At 35.6% G+C, this 20,368-nt stretch overlaps 1 protein-coding gene across 1 annotated transcript in view; it reads left to right on the top strand.

Annotated features, from left to right (window-relative positions):
• The window catches only part of COL4A5 (collagen type IV alpha 5 chain), a 237,607-nt gene that overhangs the window by 185,432 nt on the left and 31,807 nt on the right, over positions 1 to 20,368 (top strand). Inside the window, exon 37 of the mRNA XM_081223198.1 lies at positions 18,624 to 18,750. Coding sequence (XP_081079324.1) covers positions 18,624 to 18,750 — 127 coding nt within the window. The remainder of the gene's footprint in view (positions 1 to 18,623; positions 18,751 to 20,368) is intronic.

The following is a 20,368-nucleotide window of genomic DNA, read 5'->3' as shown; positions in this document are numbered from 1 at the left end:
GTTTTGGGGTTTTTTTTCCTTTTTAGTGATGGAGTTGTTGGTCTTTGTCCTAATATTATTATTAACTAATTTGAAGAGGCTTATAAGCAAAGTAACTTATAAAATTAATGAAGGTGCAGTAGTATTCTTAACTGCATATCTGAGGTGGTTCTCCGAAAACAGTTTTACGTATCTCTCTCTGTCCCTAGTCAGTGTGAAAACTTTGGTGGGATTTCTCAAGCAATCAAATCTAGAACTTGTTTAAGAATCACTGGACTCACAAATGTTTGATAACTGCTTAATTCCATGTAAAAAGGTAGTAATCGCTATTGATTTGCAGAAGTATTTTATAACTAGCAGAGAGGTATCCATTGTCTAATATATATGTTGCAAGTATTTTCTCCCAGTGAATTGTTTGTCTTTAACGATGTTTAATCATTCAGTTACAACACAAAACCTGAGAGTATTAGAAAAGGAATTGTGTTACTCAACTTCCGTGAAAGTTCCCACTGAGATAAGAATTTATTGAATAACATTTTAAAGATAATTTCTTTTTAATAGTATACAAAAAGCTATATTTTTAAATGTATTTATTTTCTTTCTTTTTTTGGCTGCATCAGGTCTTAGTTGTGGCATGCGGGATCTTTTATTTGTTGCGGCACGTGGGCTCTTCACTGGGGCGCGCAAGCTTCTCTCTAGTTGTGGTGCACAGGCTCTAGGGCGCATGGGCTCTGTAGTTTGTGGCACGCAGTCTCTCTCATTGAGGCACGCAAGCTCTGTAGTTGTGGCATGTGGGATCTTAGTTCCCCAACAGGGATCGAACCTATCTCTCCTGCATTGTAAGGCGGATTCTTTATCACTGGACCACCAGGGAAGTCCCCAAAAAGACTATCTTTTGATTGCCCAGTCAATCAACTTACTTTAAGAAGTAATCAAGAGAAATTTCTGTATATTAATTGTGGATTAACAGTATAAAGTTTATTGAAATGAATCTTAATTTTTCTATTTAAATTTTATCAGTAATACATGAATACATATTTTACTAAAAATAATAATACAGACATATCAAGGGCAAAAGTGAAAATCTCCTTTATAACATGTCTTCTTTATTCCATTCCCTTCCCCAAAGAATCCACTGTTAATAGTTGGTGTGTAAATTTGAATCTCTTGCAACATATTCTCTTTCTCTTTCTCTCTCTCGATACACACACACACACACACACACACACATACATACATACACATGCACACGCATATATATACATACACACAGAGTTTTGTTTTTTCTGCACTTTGTGCATATGTAGAATCATAGAATACACACTGTTCTGTATGTTACCTTATCACTTATGTCTTTTAATATTTCTTCTTTCAGTATATCTTAATCAGTTTTCTTCATCAGTGTACATCACTGTTAATGTCTGCATGATATCCTACTTTTGTTGCAATTCATATCATAATGAACATTCTTACACATACCTGTGGACACATGTACAATTATTTATACTGTAGAGATTCTTAAAAGTGAAATTGCTGGGTCAAAAGATATGTGCATTTCAATTTTTGTCCTTTTAAGTTTTTATATTAATAGTAACAAATTAGATTGATTTTAAAAATCAACCAGCACATCGTAGTGTATACAGAAATAGAAATATAATGTTGTACACATGAAACTTTTATGTGTAATGTTATAAATCAATAAAAATAAAATCAACCAGTATGAAATGATGTAAAATGAGAACTCTTCTTTCCACATATTTACATACTCCAAATCCACAGTTCTTCCCCAAGGTATCCACGTTTAGTAGTTCCTCATGTATTTGTCCAGAAAAGGCTTTTTACACATATATATGTTTGTATATATGATAGGTATTTCATCAGTTTTAAGACTCAGTTTTGTACAATTCAAAATCTCTGATATTGAGGTGCATCTTACAATGGGAAACATTTTATGATTATAATTAGAAGCATTTTTCCCTGAGTTATTGATGCATGGAATGATGCGGCATCTTCTAATGGAAGTTATATTTTTATTTATATGCATGAAATCATATTTAATACTATATATCTGTTCTGGACCTAGTGGTCATAGTTTGTATATCTTAGCATACTTTCTTTATCAGCCTATAAATATACACCTCATTCTTTTTCATAATTATATAGTATTTTCTGTTTAGGTTAACCATAAATAATTTAACCTATTATTAGTACTGAAGTTGTTTCTATATTTTCAGGATTACAAACATATGTTGCACTGAAATTCTTATACATATCTTACATAAATATCTTAAGATTATTTGGTAAATATTGCCATAGAATAAATTCTGAATAGATTTGCTGGAGTCCAGCATACATATGCCTTTTTGTTTTTTAACATCTTTATTGGAGTACAATTGCTTTACAGTGGTGTGTTAGTTTCTGCTTTATAACAAAGTGAATCAGTTATACATATACATATATCCCCATATCTCCTCCCTCTTGCATCTCCCTCCCACCCTCCCTATACCACCCCTCTAGGTGGTCACAAAGCACGAAGCTGATCACCCTATGCTATGCATCTACTTCCCACTAGCTATCTATTTTATCTTTGGTAGTATATATAAGTCCATGCCACTCTCTCACTTTGTCCCAGCTTACCCTTCCCCCTCCCTGTGTCCTCAAATCCATTCTCTACATCTGCGTCTTTATTCCTTTCCTGCCCCTAGGTTCTTCACATACATTTTTTTTTAGATTCCATATATATACGTTAGCATACTGTATTTGTTTTCTCTTTCTGACTTACTTCACTCTGTATGACAGACTCTAGGTCCATCCACCTCACTAGAAATAACTCAATTTCATTTCTTTTTATGACTGAGTAATATTCCATTGTATATATGTGCCACATCTTCTTTATCCATTCATCTGTCGATGGACACTTAAGTTGCTTCCATGTCCTGGCTATTGTAAATAGAGCTGCAGTGAACATTGTGATACATGACTCTTTTTGAATTATGGTTTTCTCAGGGTATATGCCCAGTAGTGGGATTGCTGGGTCATATGGTAGTTCTATTTTTAGTTTTTTAAGGAACCTCCATACTGTTCTCCATAGTGGCTGTATCAATTTACATTCCCACCAACAGTGCAAGAGGGTTCCCTTTTCTCCACACCCTCTCCAGCATTTATTGTTTCTAGATTTTTTGATGATGGCCATTATAACTAGTGTGAGTTAATGCCTCATTGTCATTTTGATTTGTATTTCTCTAATGATTAGTGATGTTGAGCATCCTTTCATGTGTTTGTTGGCAATCTGTATATCTTCTTTGGGGAAATGTCTATTTAGGTCTTCTGACCATTCTTGGATTGAGTTGTTTGTTTTTTTGATATTGAGCTGCATGAGCTGCTTATGAACTTTGGAGATTAATCCTTTGTCAGTTGCTTCATTTGCAAGTATTTTCTCCCATTCTGAGGGTTGTCTTTTCATCTTCTTTATGTTTTCCTTTGCAGTGCAAAAGCTTTTAAGTTTCATTAGGTCCCATTTGTTTATTTTTGTTTTTATTTCCATTTCTCTAGGAGGTGGGTCAGAAAGGATCTTGCTGTGATTTATGTCATAGAGGGTTCTGCCTATGCTTTCCTCTAAGAGTTTTATAGTGTCTGGCCTTACCTTTAGGTCTTTAATCCATTTTGCATTTATTTTTGTGTATGGTGTTAAGGAGTGTTCTAATTTCATTCTTTTCCATGTAGCTGTCCAGTTTTCCCAGCACCACTTATTGAAGAGGCTGTCTTTTCTCCATTGTATATTCTTGCTGTCCTGGGATAAACCCCACTTGATCATGGTGTATGATCCTTTTAATGTACTGTTGGATTCTCTTTGCTAGTATTTTGTAGAGGATTTTTGCATCTATGTTGATCAGTGCTATTGGCCTATAGTTTTCTTTCTTTGTGACATCCTGGTCTGGTTTTGTTATCAGGGTGATGGTGGCCTCGTAGAATGAGTTTGGGAGTGTTACTCCCTCTGCTATATTTTGGGAGAGTTTGAGAAGGATAGCTGTTAGCTCTTCTCTAAATGTTTGATAGAATTCGCCTGTGAAGCCATCTGGTCCTGGGCTTTTGTTGGTTGGGAGATTTTTAATCACAGTCTCCATTTCAGTGCCTGTGACTGGTCTGTTTATATTTTCTATTTCTCCCTGGTTCAGTCTTGGAAGGTTGTGCTTTTCTAAGAATTTGTCCATTTCTTCCAGGTTGTCCATTTTATTGGCATATATGGCTTGTAGTAATCTCTCATGGTCCTTTGTATTTCTGCAGTGTCAGTTATTACTTCTCCTTTTTTATTTCTAATTCTATTAATTGAGTCTTCTCCCTTTTTTTCTTCATGAGACTGGCTAATGGTTTATCAATTTTGCTTATCTTCTCAAGGAACCAGCATTTAGTTTTATTGATCTTTGCTATTGTTCCCTTCATTTCTTTTTCATTTATTTCTGATCTGATCTTTATGATTTCTTTCCTTCTGCTAACTTTGGGGTTTTTTTGTTGTTCTTTCTCTAATTGCTTTAGGTGTAAGATTAGGTTGTTTATTTGAGATTTTTCTTGTTTCTTGAGGTGGGATTGTATTGCTATAAACTTCCCTCTTAGAACTACTTTTGCTGTATCCCGTAGGTTTTGGATCATCATGTTTTCATTGTCGTTTGTTTCTAGGTGCTTTTTTATTTCCTGTTTGATTTCTTCAGTGATCTCTTGGTTATTTAGTAGTGTATTGTTTCGCCTCCATGTGTTTGTATTTTTAACAGATTTTCTTCTGTAATTGATATCTAGTCTCATAGCGTTGTGGTTGGAAAAGATACTTGATATGATTTCAATTTTCTTAAATTTACCAAGGCTTGATTTGTGACCCAAGATATGACTTATTCTGGAGAATGTTCCATGAGCACTTGAGAAGAAAGTGTATTCTGTTGTTTTTAGATCGAATGTCCTATAAATATCAATTAAGTCCATCTTCTTTAATATATAATTTAAAGCTTGTGTTTCCTTATTTATTTTCATATTGGATGGTCTGTCCATTGGTGAAAGTGGGGTGTTAAAGTCCCCTACTATGGTTTGTTACTGTCAATTTCCCCTTTCATGGCTGTTAGCATTTGTCTTATATATTGAGGTGCTCCTATGTTGGGTGCATAAATATTTACAATTGTTATATCTTCTTCATGATTGTTCCCTTGATCATTATGTAGTTTCCTTCTTTGTGTCTTGTAGTAGTCTTTATCTTAAAGTCTATTTTGTCTGATATGAGAATTGCTCCTCCAGCTTTCTTTTGATTTCCATTTGCATGGAATATCTTTTTCCATCCCCTCACTTTCAGTCTATATGTGTCCCTAGGTCTGAAGTGGGTCTCTTGTAGACAGCATGTATACAGGTCTTGTTTTTGTATCCATTCAACCAGTCTATGTCTTTTGTTTGGAGCATTTAATCCATTTACATTTAAGGTAATTATCAATATGTATGTTCCTGTTACCGTTTTCTTAGTTGTTTTGCTTTTGTTATTGTACATCTTTTCCTTCTCTTGTGTTTCCTGCCTCAAGAAGTTCCTTTAGCATTTGTTGTAAAGCTGGCTTGGTGGTGCTGAATTCTCTTAGCTTTTGCTTGTCTGTAAAGGTTTTAATTTCTCTGTTGAATCTGAATGAGATCCTGGCTGGGTAGAGTCATCTTGGTTGTAGGTTTTTCCCTTTCATCACTTTAAATATGTCCTGCCACTCCCTTGTGGCTTGCAGAGTTTCTGCTGAAAGATCAGCTGTTAACCTTATGGGGATTCCCTTGTATGTTATTTGTTGCTTTTCCCTTGATGCTTTTAATATTTTGTCTTTGTATTTAATTTTTGATAGTTTGATTAATATGTGTCTTGGCATGTTTTTCTTGGATTTATCCTGTATGGGACTCTCTGGACTTCCTGGACTTGACTGACTATTTCCTTTCCCATATTCGGGAAGTTTTCAACTATAATCTCTTCAAATATTTTCTCAGTCACCTTTTTTTTTCTCTTTTTCTTCTGGGACCTCTATAATTTGAATATTGGTGCGTTTAATGTTGTCCCAGAGTTCTCTGAGACCGTCCCTAATTCTTTCCATTCTTTTTTCTTTATTCTGTTCGGTGGTAGTTATTTCCACTATTTTATCTTCCAGGTCACTTATCCGTTCTTCTGCCTCAGTTATTCTGCTATTGATTCCTTGTAGAGAATTTTTAATTTTATTTATTGTGTTGTTCATCATTGTTTGTTTGCTCTTTAGTTCTTCTAGGTCCTTGTTAAACGTTTCTTATATTTTCTCCATTCTATTTCCATGATTTTAGATCATCTTTACTATCATTCTTCTGAATTCTTTTTCAGGCAGACTGCCTATTTCCTCTTCATTTGTTTGGTTTGGTGGGTTTTTACCTTGCTTCTTCATCTGCTGTGTGTTTCTCTGTCTTCCCATTTTGCTTAACTTACTGTGTTTGGGGTCTCCTTTTTGCAGGCTGAAGGTTGGTAGTTCCCATTGTTTTTGGTGTCTGCCCCAGTGGCCAAGTTTGGTTCAGTGGGTTGTGTAGGCTTCCTGGTGGAGGGCTCTAGTGCCTTTGTTCTGATGGATGAGCATGGTCTTGTCTTTCTGGTGGGCAGGTCCATGTCTGGTGGTGTGTTTTGCGGTGTCTGTGACCTTTTCATGATTTTAGGCAGCCTCTCTGCTAATGGGTGGGGTTGTGTTCCTGTCTTGCTAGTTTTTTGGCACAGGGTGTCCAGAACTGTAGCTTGCTGGTCGTTGAGTGTACCTGGGTCTTAGTGTTCAGATGGAGATCTCTGGGAGAGCTTTCTCCGTTTGATATTACATGGAGCTGGAGGTGTCTGGTGGACCAATGTCCTGAACTCACCTCTCCCACCTCAGAGCCACAGGCCTGACACCCAGCCGGAGCACCATGATCCTGTTGGCCACATGGCTCAGAGGAAAAGGGAGAAAGAAAGAAAGAAAGAAAGAAAGAAAGAAAGAAAGAAAGAAAGAAAGAAAAGAAAGAATAAAATAAAATAACGTTATTAAAATAAGAAATAATTATTACAAATAAAAACAATTAAAAAGTAATAAAACAAAACAAAACAAAACTGGACAGACAGAACCCTAGGAAAAATGGTAAAAACAAAGCTCTACAGACAACATCACCCAAAGAAGCATACACATACACACTCACAAAAAGAGAAAAAGGAAAAAGATACATATATCATTGTTCCCAAAGTCCACCGCCTCAATTTTGGGATGATTCATTGTCTATTCAGGTATTCCACAGATGCAGGGTGCATCAAGTTGATTGTGGAGATTTAATCCGCTGCTCCTGAGGCTGCTGGGAGAAATTTCCCTTTCTCTTCTTTGTTCACACAGCTCCTGGGGTTCAGCTTTGGATTTGGCCCCGCCTCTGCATGTAGGTCACCTGAGGGCATCTGTTCTTCGCTCAGACAGGACGGAGTTAAAGGAGCAGCTGATTAGAGGGCTCTGGCTCACTCAGCCCGAGGGGCGCGTGGGGGCGTACAGAATGCAGGGCGAGCCTGTGGCGGCAGAGTCCCACATGTCTTTGCACCAGCCTGAGGCGCACCATTTGTTCTCCCTGGGAAGTTGTCTCTGGGTCACGGGACCCTGGCAGTGGCGGGCTGCACAGGCTCCTGGGCGGGGAGGTGTGGATAGTGACCTGTGCTTGCACACAGGCTTCTTGGTGACTGCAGCAGCAGCCTTAGTGTTTCGTGCCCGTCTCTGGTGTCCGCGCTGATAGCCATGTCTTGAGCCCATCTCTGGAGCTCGTTTAGGCGGTGCTGTGAATCCCCTCTCCTCGCACACCCCGAAACAATGGTCTCTTGCCTCTTAGGCAGGTCCAGACTTTTTCCCTGACTCCCTCCCGACCAGTTTTGGCTCACTAGCCCCCTTCAGGCTGTCTTCACATGGCCAACACCAGTCCTCTCCCTGGGATCTGACCTCTGAAGCCTGAGCCTCAGCTCCCAGCCCCAACCCGCCCTGGCAGGTGAGCAGACAAGCCTCTCGGGCTGGTGAGTGCTGGTCAGCACTGATCCTCCGTGCGGGAATCTCCCACTTTGCCCTCTGCACCCCTGTTGCTGCTCTCTCCTCCGTGGCTCCGAAGCTTCCCCCCGCCACTCCCCATCTCTACCAGTGAAGGGGCTTCCTAGTGTGTGGAAATTTTCCTCATTCACAGCTTCCTCCCCAAGGGGCAGGTCTTGTTCCTATTCTTTTTCCTCTGTTTTTCCTTTTTTCTTTTGCCCTACTCAGGTACGTGGGGAGTTTCTTCTGCCAGCATTCAGTAGGTGTTCTGTAGGAGCTGTTCCACATGTAGATGTATTTCTGATGTATTTGTAGGGAGGAAGTTGATCTCCACGTCTTTCTCTTGTGCCATCTTGAAGGTCTTCCTCTAATTGCTGCTTTTCCTCATTTTCTCGTGGAGTGTCTAACTTTTTTTCCCTTGTTGCTTAGTCTGGTTTCCCTTGCTCATAGGGGGCCACATGCAGAGTTCTCACACCTGGCCCTTCAGACCGGAGTTCCTCCTAGGAAATAACTGTGCTGACACCTCACCTCTGGGGTGGTGTGCAGAAGCCTGTATATTCCTTTTTAATATTGATAGTTACTGGCAAATTTTCCTAATTAAATAGCTCTACTGCTTGATACTCCCTTGATCAGTGTAAGAAATTTTCTATTTTCTCCCCATTTTACAAGTATTAGGTATTATCAGTCTTTCTCCATTTTGTCAATCTAATGGGTAAAAAGTAGCATATAATTGTTTAAATTTGAATTTTCCTGATTCCAAGTGAGATTTCTTATATGTATATCTCCTCAGCAAATTGTCTATTCATACTCTTTGCCTCATTTTTTTAGGAGGGGATTTGCTTATGTATTTCCTATTGATTTGTAAAAGTACTTTATAAACACCAAAGATGCATCCATTGTCTATTATATATGTTGCAAATTGTTTCTCCCAGTCAGTTGTTTGTCTTACTATTGTTTACTGTACATTTCATCAAGTAGAAGTTTAACATTTTAACATAAACGAATGTTATACTCATTCATTCATTCATTCAAAAAATACCTATTGAGTATGTATGATGTGCCAGGAACTATTTTAGGTGCTGGAGATAGAGTATGAATGAAACAAATTCACTGCCTGCATGGCGTTTACATCTAGTCAGTGAACAAAATAAACAAAATAAATAAGTTTGTTAGAAGGTATTGCAAAATTAGAGTGAGGCTTGGGGATAAGAATTGCTGAGAAATGTTACATTTTTAAAAATAGGGTAGTAAGGAAAAGCTTCTCTGATAACAATTGTTTAAGTAGCCTCATGCAATGAGGGGGTTAGTCATTCAAAGTCCCTGGCATTTCGAGAAATATAAATGAGGCTAGTGTGAATTAAGCCAAGTATTGAGGTGAAAGTCAGTAGGAGATGAGATCAGGTTGGTAATGGAGGGTAGATTATCTAGGGCTATTTAGATCATAGTAAGGCTTATACTCCTAAGTGAAATAAGGGACAACTGGAAGGAATAACATGATTGTACTTTAATTTAAAAAAAAATCACAGCTCTCATTTTGGATATAAATCATAGAGGAGTAAGGATGAAAAGAGTGAGACCAATTATGACACTATTTTTATTATTATTATTTTATTTTTATTATTATTTATAATACAAACTAGAGATGTGGATAGCTTGGATCAGGGTGGTGGCAGTGGAAGTGGTAAGAAACTGTCAGAATCTTAAGATATTTTCCAAGTCAAGCCAGCAAGGTTTGTGTATGGAATATGAGAGAAAGAGAGATGTCAAGAATGACTCTAAAGTTTTTATCTGAGCAACTGCAAGAATGGAGTTGCTACATACTGAGATAGGAAAGATTTGGGGAGAAACAGATTTGGCAGGAAAGATCAGGAGCATAATTTTCTGGATGTTATGAAGACTTCTATATCTAAGACTATAAAAAGAGTCCTATATATTTTATTCCAGTATTTTCATGATTTTGTTCTTTATGTTTACATCTTTAACCCATCTGACTTTTTCTGTATGTTTTGCAAGGTGAGGAACTATATATTTTTTCCAAATAAATTATCCAAATAACCCAAACCCATTTGTTATGAGCTCCATTCTTTACTCAGTGATTTGAAATTACATTTTAAAAATTTTCTAAATTTGTTTATACATATTTTTTTTCTAGACTGAGTGAACTTTAACATTCATATAGTGCAACCAAAATTACCATAATAATTCATCTCTGAAACTATAATGGATGGCAGCAGAAAACCATGTTTCAACTGGCCAGTGTCCACAGTATATTCAACTCTTCAAGCAAGAGGCTAACTCTTAGTTTTTCTATGCATCCTACAAGTATATTTCAATAAGGAAATCTACACTAAATTTGGACATTTGCAGAGCTGATAAAACCAGGAAATCATGTATTTGAAGTATCCTACTGTTCCTTTCAAGTGGTATTATTTTATCTTAAAATGATGACATATTTAAAAAATAAGATTTTACCTCTCAGTTCTAATAGGCACAGGCAGTCCTTGCTTTGTACAGTTCTGATATGCACAAATTTGTTACCACAGTTTAGTTAAATAGCATCAGTCCACAACAATATGGTTCAAATTTAATTTACCATAATATATTAGCTCTTCAATCCCTAAACCACTATGTAAATATCTACTGTGCATCATGATCAGTGAGCAGTCATTTCACTTCTTTCAAATTCTGTCAGTGATTCATCACTGTGAATCTATTGTTCCCATAATGCATTGACAGCAAAGCATGTAGATGTGTTGCCTCTGTCTCTCATTGATAAACCAAACTGAAATTTAACAAAAATGGATAATCAAAAGAGAAAATTGACCAACAATGATGAAAGTGCAGTAAAAAAAAAAAGAAAGGTGATAACACTGGACATGAAATTTAAATCTAATGTAGATGGAGTTAGAGATGAAATAGCCAGCCAAAGGAATGTTGACACTGCCACCATTTGAGAGACTTTAGATGTGCAGCCAAGAAAGCTAGTGAAGTTGAAATGATCAACATATGAACTTGACTCTCTATACATGTATAACTGACAGGAAGAGGGATTTTAGTGTTTTGAGAAGAACTTTTTACAGGTCATAGAATGATCATATTTTTCCCATTGATTTTTAAAATCTCTTTACATGGTTTCATCTTGCATTTTCATTTTTACAGTCCAATACTGTTATGCAAAATGAGGAGTGCCTGCCTATATTGTAAAGGAAGAGTAGACTAAAAGTTTCAGAAGACATGATAGTATGATTGGGGGATGTCAAGCATAAGAAAAAATTCTATAATTAGTGAGCTGTTAAGAAGTAAGGGTAGTGGTAAAAGGTCAGATGGTAGTTTGTTTTACAAATGACACAATTTATGAGAGAGTGTCCTTGTTAGTCAAAAAGCATAATTAATATAGTACACTGAAAACCCTGGACAGGGAATCAATAGGCAGAACTTTGAGTCCTGAGTCTGTCTACATGACCTTGTAAGTCACTTAGTTCTTTTGTATCTTCACTACTTTTTCAGTAAAATAGAAGAATTATACCTATTGCACAGAGTTATTGTGAGGCTTCAGTTAGATTTAAAAAAACACTTTGTAAATTATAAAGCACTCTATACATAATATTTGTCTGTGAGATGAGAGAGCTGGACTAGATAGTACCTAAGATTTCTTCAACTCTTAAACTTAATGACTGTATTCTTTAAATGTGGCATAATATTTCTAACCTCCATTAATCCTTCTTAAAATCTAATCATACTACAGACTCAGAGCAATCCCTATCATAATCCCAGATAGCTTTTTTGCTGAAATTGACAAGCAGAAAGTCTTAGAAGAAAACATGATATATCTTCAGGACCTTGGGTTAGGGTAATTATTTCTTAGATAGGACACCAAAAGCACAAACAAACAAAGAAAAAATAAATGAATTGAACCACATTAAAATTTTGTGCTACAAATGATAGCATCAATAAAGTGAAAAGACTACCCACAGAAAGGGAGAAAATATTTGCAAATTATATATCAGATAAGAGAGTTGTATCCAGAATATATTTTTAAAACTCTTATAATTCAATAAGAAAGCAAATAGACCAATTTTTAAATGGGCAAAGTCAATTGGGCCTAACAGACCTATACAGAACATTCCAACCCACGACAGCAGAGCATCTATTTTTTCAAGTGCACAAGAAACATTCTTCAGAATAGAGCATATGTTAGGTCACAAAATAAGTCTTGATAAATTTTAAAAGATTGTAACCATACAAAGTATCTTTTCCAGTTACAATAAAATGTAAACAGCAAAAGGAAAACTGGAAAATTCACAAATATGTAGAAATTAAAGAACATACTCTTAACAACCAGTGGGACAAAGATGAGGACACAAGGGAAATTAGAAGATATCTTGAGACAAGTGGAAAAGAAAACACAACATACCAAAACTTATAGGATCCAGCAAAAGCAATGCTAAGAGGGAAATTTATAGTGTAAATGCTTGCATTAAAGAAGAAAGATCCTAAGTCAACAATTTACCTTCATACCTTCAGGAACTAGAAAAAGAAGAACAAACTCAACCCAAAGCTGGCAGAAGGAAGGAAATAATAAAGATTAAAACAGCAATAAATACAGTAGAGATGAAAAATAATAGAGAAAATCAATAAAACCAAGAGTTGGTTCTTTTGAAAAGATGAGCAAAATTGAAAAACTTTTAGCTAGGTTGGCTAAGAGAAAAAGAGAGAAGACTCAAATCGCTAAATTTAGAAATGAAAGAGGGTGCATCACCACCAATTTTACAGAAATAAAAAGGATTATGAGGGTACTATGAACAAGTGTACAACAGCAAATTGGATAACTTTGAAATGGACAAATTCCTAAAAACACAAAATTTACCAAAACTGAATTGTAAAGAATAGATTTTCTGAATAGACTTATAGCAACTAAGGTAGTATCTTCCTTGGGTGGTAAAGGATACCACAGGGTTCATCATTTTATAAACTTAGTTCGTATTATTTTTCTCTAAGTTCACCACCTTTTCTCTAAGTTCAGCACCTTACACATACTCATTGAATCCCATGTACCGTGTTTTGGCCTGCTCAGGCAGCTTTGAGTCTTTATTTATCAATTTATCCCTGTTAGCTTAAAATTTCACTACCTGGGAGAGGAAAGTAGCATGCAAACTTGAAGATCTTATTTTATACTCCCTTTCCTATATCATTTAATAAAATGTTAAATAAGAGTATCTCTGCATCCACTCTTTAAACCCTTATTGTTAACATTTCCTAACTAAAGAACCTATATATGGCTTGGTTCATGGTGTCTTTAATCTCCAAATATAAATTGAACTGTAAAAAAATTAATAATTATGTGGAAACCACAACTTCCAACTGATTGGACTACTATTGCAATACTCTTCTTGCCATAAAAAAGGGTATGGTTTTTACCCTTTCTCACCAAATATTTTCAACTCATTGTCCTGTTTTGTTTTGTTTTGTTTTCTACTGGCAGTGCTTCTTCAGTTTTACAGTGGAACACAATAACAGTGTTAGCTTTTTTACCAACTTTGATGTCTTCTCTTCTGTATATTGAGGTCAGCCTGATATTTTATTCCAGGTCTTAGGTTATAGCGTGGAATGGAAGAGAGATTCTGTTATTAAGAGATAGTAGAAAATGACTATGATTCAAATACTCTTAGATAATCAATTTGGATTTTAACAGCAAAATAGGTATCAACGTGACTCCTATTTCTACATGGAGTGCCTGTTATACAACACAGTGACCTTGAAAGCAGTTATAGTTTCAGGCTTGTTAAAAAGCATTTTAGTCTTACTGTGTTACTGTATTTGTTAGGTAGTTTCACAATGTTAAATTTGACTCATTAAGGATGATATATTCCATTTTGAGTTATACCAAATCTCCCAAAAAATAAAAGTCTAGAACCAGACAGCTTCATTGGTGAGTTCTATCAAACATTTAAAGAAGAATTCATACCAATCCTTCTCAAATTCTTCCAAAAAAATAGAAGAGAAAGGAATACTTCCAAATTCATTTTATGAGGTAAGCATTACCCTGATACCAAAACCAGACAGGGATGCCACAAGAAGAGAAAATTGCAGCCAATATCACTGATAAACACAGATGAAAAAATCCTCAATAAAATATTAGCAAACCAAACTCCAATACATTAAAAGGATCATACACCATGATCAAGAGGAATTTTCCAGAGGTGCAAGGATGGCTTAACATCTGCAAATCAAACAGTATTATACACCACATTAGCAAAATGAAGGGTAAAAATCATATGATCATAACAATAGATGCAGAAACGCATTTGACAAAATTCAATACCCACATATGATAAAACTCTCAACAAAGTGGGCATAGAGGGAACATACCTCAACATAATAAAGGCGATACATGATAAGCCCACAACTAGCATCATACTCAATGGTGAAAAGCTGAAAGCTTTTCTTTTAAGATTAAGAACAAGCAAGAATGCCCACCCTTGTCACTTTTATTCAACATAGCATTAGGAGTCCTAGCCAAAGCAATTAGGCAAGGAAAAGAAAGAAAAAACAATCAAATTGGAAGGGAAGAAGTAAAACTTATTTGCAAATGACATGATATTATATATTTTAAAAACCCTAAAGACCACACCAAAAACTGTTAGGACTAATAAACAAATTCAGTCAATTTGCAGGATACCAAATCAATATTAAAAAATGTGTTGTGTTTCTATACACTAATAACAAACTAGCAGAAGGAAAAATTAAGAAAACAATTCCATTCACAATTGCATCAAAAAGAAGAAAATATCTAGGAATAAATTTAACCAAGGGAGTTGCACACTGAAAGCTGTAAGACGTTGACGAAAGAAATTGTAGAAGACACAGATAAAAGGAAGGATATTCCATGCTCATGGATTGGAAGAATTAATATTGTTAAAATGTCCATTCTACCAAAGCAATCTGTAGATTCAGTGCAATCCCTAAAAATTCCAGTGTCATTTTTTCAGAAAATAGAACAATCCTAAAATTTGTATGGAACCATAAAAGACCTCGAATAGCTGAAGCAATAGAAAAAAGGGCAAAGCTGGAGGCACCACACTCCCTGATTTGAAACTATATTTCAAAGCTATAGTAATCAAAAAAGTATGAAGACTATATTTTCAGGGATCATTTGTATAGTTTGTTACTAGAGAAGTTTTTATGAACGTGTAGAGCACCCGAAACCACAAGAAGGAGGTGCAGCGTTCTCTCCTGAGTGTGAAGTCAGCTCTTGGTGTTACTTCTGCAACTGCCACTAGCCACTGATGATTGTTCTTCTCTTCCTTTGGGAGAGTAAGAGGGAGAGAATGCTGTCAGAGTTAAAAACAAAAACAAACCAGATGGTATTCACACAAAAACAGACACATAGATCAATGGAGCAAAATAGAGATCCCAGAAATAAACTTAAGCATGTATGGTCTGTTAAATTAACACAGAAGTCAAAACTATACAATGGGGAAGGGGCAGTCTCTTCAATAAATGGTGTTGGGAAAATTGGACAGCCACATGCAAAAAAAATGAAACTGGACCACTATCTTAACACCATACACAAAAATCAACTCAAAGTGGATCAAAAATTTGAACATAAGACCTGAGACCATAAACCTCCTAAAAGAAAACACAAATGGTAAACTCCTTGACATTGGTCTTGGCAATGAGCTTTTGAATTGGACTCCAAAGCAAAGGGCAACAACAACAAAAAAAAATAAACTAGTGGGACTACATCAAACTAAAATACTTCTGCACAGGAAAGGAAACCAACAAAATGAAAAGGCAGCCTACTAAGTGTGAGAAAATATTTGCAAATCATATATCTGATTAGGGGTTAATATCTAAAATATATAAAGAACCCATACAACTCAATACCAAAAAAATCAATCTGATTAAAAAACGAGCAAGGAATCTGAATAGACATTTTTCAAAAAAAGACATACCTATGGCCAATAGGTACATGAAAAGGTTCTCAGTATCACTAATCATCAGGAAAATGCAAGTCAAAATCATGAGATATCACCTCATACCTTTTTGAATGGCTATTATCAAAAAAAAAACAAAAAATAACAAGTGTTGGCAAAGATGTGGACAAAAGGAACTCTTGCACACTGTTACTGGGACTGAAAACAGTATCCAGGTTCCTCAAAAAATTAAAAATAGAGCTACCATATGATCCAGCAGTTCCCCTTCTGGGTATTTATCCAAAGAAAATGAAAACACTAACTGGAAAAGATATATGCACCCCCATGTTTCTTGCAGCATTATTTACAATGGCTGAGCAACCTAAATGTCCACTGATGGATGAATGGATAAAGAAGTGGTGTATAAAAAAGAATGAAACCTTGCCATTTGTCATAACATAGATGGACCTTGAGGGTATTACGCTAAGTGAAATAAGTCAAACAGAGAACAACAGATACCATATGATGTCATTTATATGTGGAATCTAAAAACAAATAAAATTAAAACAAACAAAAACCAAGCTCATGAATACAGAGAATATATTGGTGGTTGCCAGAGGCAGGGGAGGATGGGGGTGGGTGAAATAGGTGAAAGGGGTTAAAAAGTACAAACTTCTAGCAATAAATTAAGTAAGTCATGGGGATGTAATATACTGCATGGTGACTATAGTTAATAAATTGTATTGTATATTGAAAATTGCTTAAAACTTTTCCTCACCAGAACAAAAACTTTATAACTGTATGGTGATGGATACTAACTAGACTTACTATGGTGATCGTTTCACAATATATGCACATATTGAATCATTATGTTGTATACCTGAAACTAATATAATATGTCAATTATATCTAAATTTAAAAAATAATTATATCAAAGCTTGACATTAGAATAAATATAGATATTTGTGTTTTAAGTGTATGGATAAGTGTGGTTTAAGTCTTGCCTAGCTTTTGCTGAGAGTATTAATAGACTAGAATTTTCCCTTCTCAGAGTATTTATAGGATTCTTCCCAGGTTGTTGATTTTCTGAGTACTAGTTTTCATTATCTTCTTGCTTATCTTTTTAGAAGCTCATTATTTTTTTTGCAAGTGTATGAATAATAAAAGTTTAGGTGAAACTTAAACTAGCAAATTGTAGTACTTTTCAGAAGTCCTAGTGAAAACTTACTTTCTTTTTTACAGTTCACTTGGTTTGAAGGAGTAGGGCCATATGGTGGTAAGAAGGGAACAAGAACTGGTCAAAATTACAATTTGGGGTTATTTGTAGAATTTAACATACTTCATTATAAATAATCAGAAGTTTATCTACTGCATTTCATGTTTACCATTAGCAGAATAATTGAATTTTCTTCTTGTTATTTTTTAATTTTGATATATGTCATTGGTTCATGAATAACAAGAAGAATTATGATAGTTTATTCAAAGCTTTTCTGTGTAAGTACCTAAGCTGGAACCAGTTCAATCCAAAATTCAATTGTATACCTATTATGTGTGTAAAAATGTGCTAGATATTTGATTTATATTGGTTCAGACAGAAATACATATATTCCAAGCCCAAGATTGTTAATTGTTTTTTAAGAAACGGAAGTAAGGAGAAAAGTCATTAGTTTAAAAAGCTTTTACCGTAGTGCGGAAACACTTGAGTCACAAATATATGATCTTACTCACCTAGACAAGCATAAGCACTAAATGAAAAAGAAAGTATTCAGCAGGTGGTGTTGAACACTTTGTTGGACAGGTCATGGTCCTCATGAGCAGAGCAGTGAACACTGTGGTAGATTTAGTGTTATGACATATATTCTCATTGTTGTTGGGAAAAACTTGTTTTAATTGTGAAAGTGGGTATGAATTCTTCTAAGACTTTATTAGAAGAAAATAATGCAAATGTTCGTTGAGCAAAAGTGGTTATATATGAATTATCTCTGACCCCAAAGAAGTTTTCAGTGTAATTGAAGAGTCAAGACATGCATATATGAAAGCATTATAAACATAATGGAATAAGAACCTACCCTAAATTTTTAGGGTAGGCTCTCTGTCCTGGAAGTCTTCATGGAGGAAATGGGATTTGAGATGTCCACTGAAGAACTGATAGACTTCTTCATGTTAAGATGAAATTTCCCTTTTACAATAGAACCTACTGTAATTATTGTTTGACATGCTTATTGTAAGCAATGAATTTCATTGTAGTATACTAGGCATGATGATCAAAGGTTCTGAAATCAAACTGCCTGGACCCAAACTCAGATTCTACCACTTGTTAGCTGCATTACCATCAAATGGGGATAATAATAGTATATTTCTTACAGAGTTAGGATTAATGAGAATAATGCATCTACATATCATGGGAATAGCATGAGCTCTGGAGTCTGACAGATCTTGGTTCAAATCCCAGTTCTGCTACTTACCAGAGACCTTAGGCACTTGAGTTCTCCAAGATTCAGTTTTCTCATTTATAAATGGAGATGATAAAGCCTAACCCAAAAGGCTGTTGTGATGATTAAATGAAGCAATTTATGTAAAGCACTTAGCAGAGTGCCTGACATACAGTAAAAGCTCTATGAATAATTTTATGTTGTTATAAAATCTGAGTCATGTAGAGACTTCATTTTTATCTTCCTATTCATGTTTTAAGGGTGAACCTGGTCTGCCGGGATACCCAGGGAACCCTGGTATCAAAGGTGCTATGGGAGATACTGGTTTGCCTGGATTGCCAGGGACCCCTGGAGCAAAAGGACAACCAGGCCTTCCTGGATTCCCTGGTAATATTACTTTTCTTAAATGCTTCCTTCTCTCCTTTCTTATCTACTGTAACCCATGTCACAAAGCAACTTCTTAATTGACAGACTTCTGTTCTATTTCTCAATCAGCTACGGACCAGCAAAGCAATCTCGAACTAGCTCTTTAACATTTTTGCCCAAATTTCTTTCTGTATAAAATGAAAGTGGGCATTACCAACTCAGCAGGACAATATCCTGTGGGCAGAGAGCACTTTTGAGTCTTTGACTGCTAGCCACAAGTCAACTAAGAGGCCTTACTATTTTTCTAGGTGGTAATGTACACTGCTAAGCCCTAGCCTGCTGCTGATTCCCTTAGAATGTTGTACTCAGGTACACGGTGGGTAGCTGTTGGTAGAACAATCATGCAGTTCATTCAAATGATAAGGACTGAGTCATGCAAGCAAAGGGACTTAAGCACTGTAGTCAAGTAGGTGGTCTGAACTCAATTGTTATAGTGCCTGCTCTGTTTACACCTGTATTTATTTTTTTGTTTGTTTGTTTTTTGGATTGTACAGTGGCATGGATGCAGTGGACCTTTGGTTATCTTTTCCTTAACCTTTTTATTAAAGTATAGCATACAATAACATGTACAAGACAATAAATGAGTTTTTACCTATATATATATATATATATATATATATATATATATATATATATATATATATATATCCATGTACCCACCACACATATCAAGGTATAAAACAGTTCCCTTACCCCATGAAGTTTACCTACGCCCCTTCACAGTGGCACCCCCCTTCCCCAGGTAACCACTACTATGACTTCTATCACCACCAGTTAATTTTACCTGTTTTTGAAATTCACATAAATGGAATGATACAGTATATATCTTTGTGTCTAGCTTCTTTCACTCATCATTATGAATGTAAGATTCATTTATCTTGTTGCCAGTCAGCAGGTTTTTTGTTTTTTTTTTATCATTGCTCCATAATATTCCATTGAAGAAATAAACCATAATCAATTACCCATTCTCTTCTTGATGGACTTTTGGGTTGTTTCCAGTTTGGGACTATTAAGGGAAAAGATGCTATTAACATTCTTTGACACGTCTTTTGGGGGACACGTGTACTCATTTCTCTCACAAAAACTTAGTGGTAGAATTACTGAATCAGAGGGTAGGTGTACATTTAACTTTAGTAGATGGTGCCAGTTTTCCAAAGTGATTTTATACATTGCAGTCCCACCTGCAATGTATGAATGTCCATGGGTGGCTCCTGGTGGCTTGCCATAATCATATAGTAGTTAGTACTTTGTGTTGTGAAATGTCCAGTTGCCTGTATCCTCACCTCACTTGATACTGTCAGTCTTTTTAATTTTAGCAATTCTTGTGGGTATATAGAGGTATCTCAATGAAGTTTTAATTTACATTTTCCTAATGAATGACAATGTTAAACACCTTTTCATATACTTATTGGCCATTTGACATATTTATGAAGTGCCTGCTCCAAGTTTTTTTGCTCTTATTTAATGAGTTGTTTGCCTTTTTTCTTATTATTCAGAGCAGTTCTTCATATATTCTGGATATGTATTACAAATAGATTCTTTCTGTCTCAAATTTGCCTTTCACTCTCTTAATGCTGTC

This window comes from Mesoplodon bidens, assembly GCF_964165515.1.
Source record: "Mesoplodon bidens genome assembly, chromosome: X".
Lineage (NCBI taxonomy): Eukaryota > Metazoa > Chordata > Mammalia > Artiodactyla > Ziphiidae > Mesoplodon > Mesoplodon bidens.
This window is presented reverse-complemented; position numbering and strand designations above follow the sequence as displayed.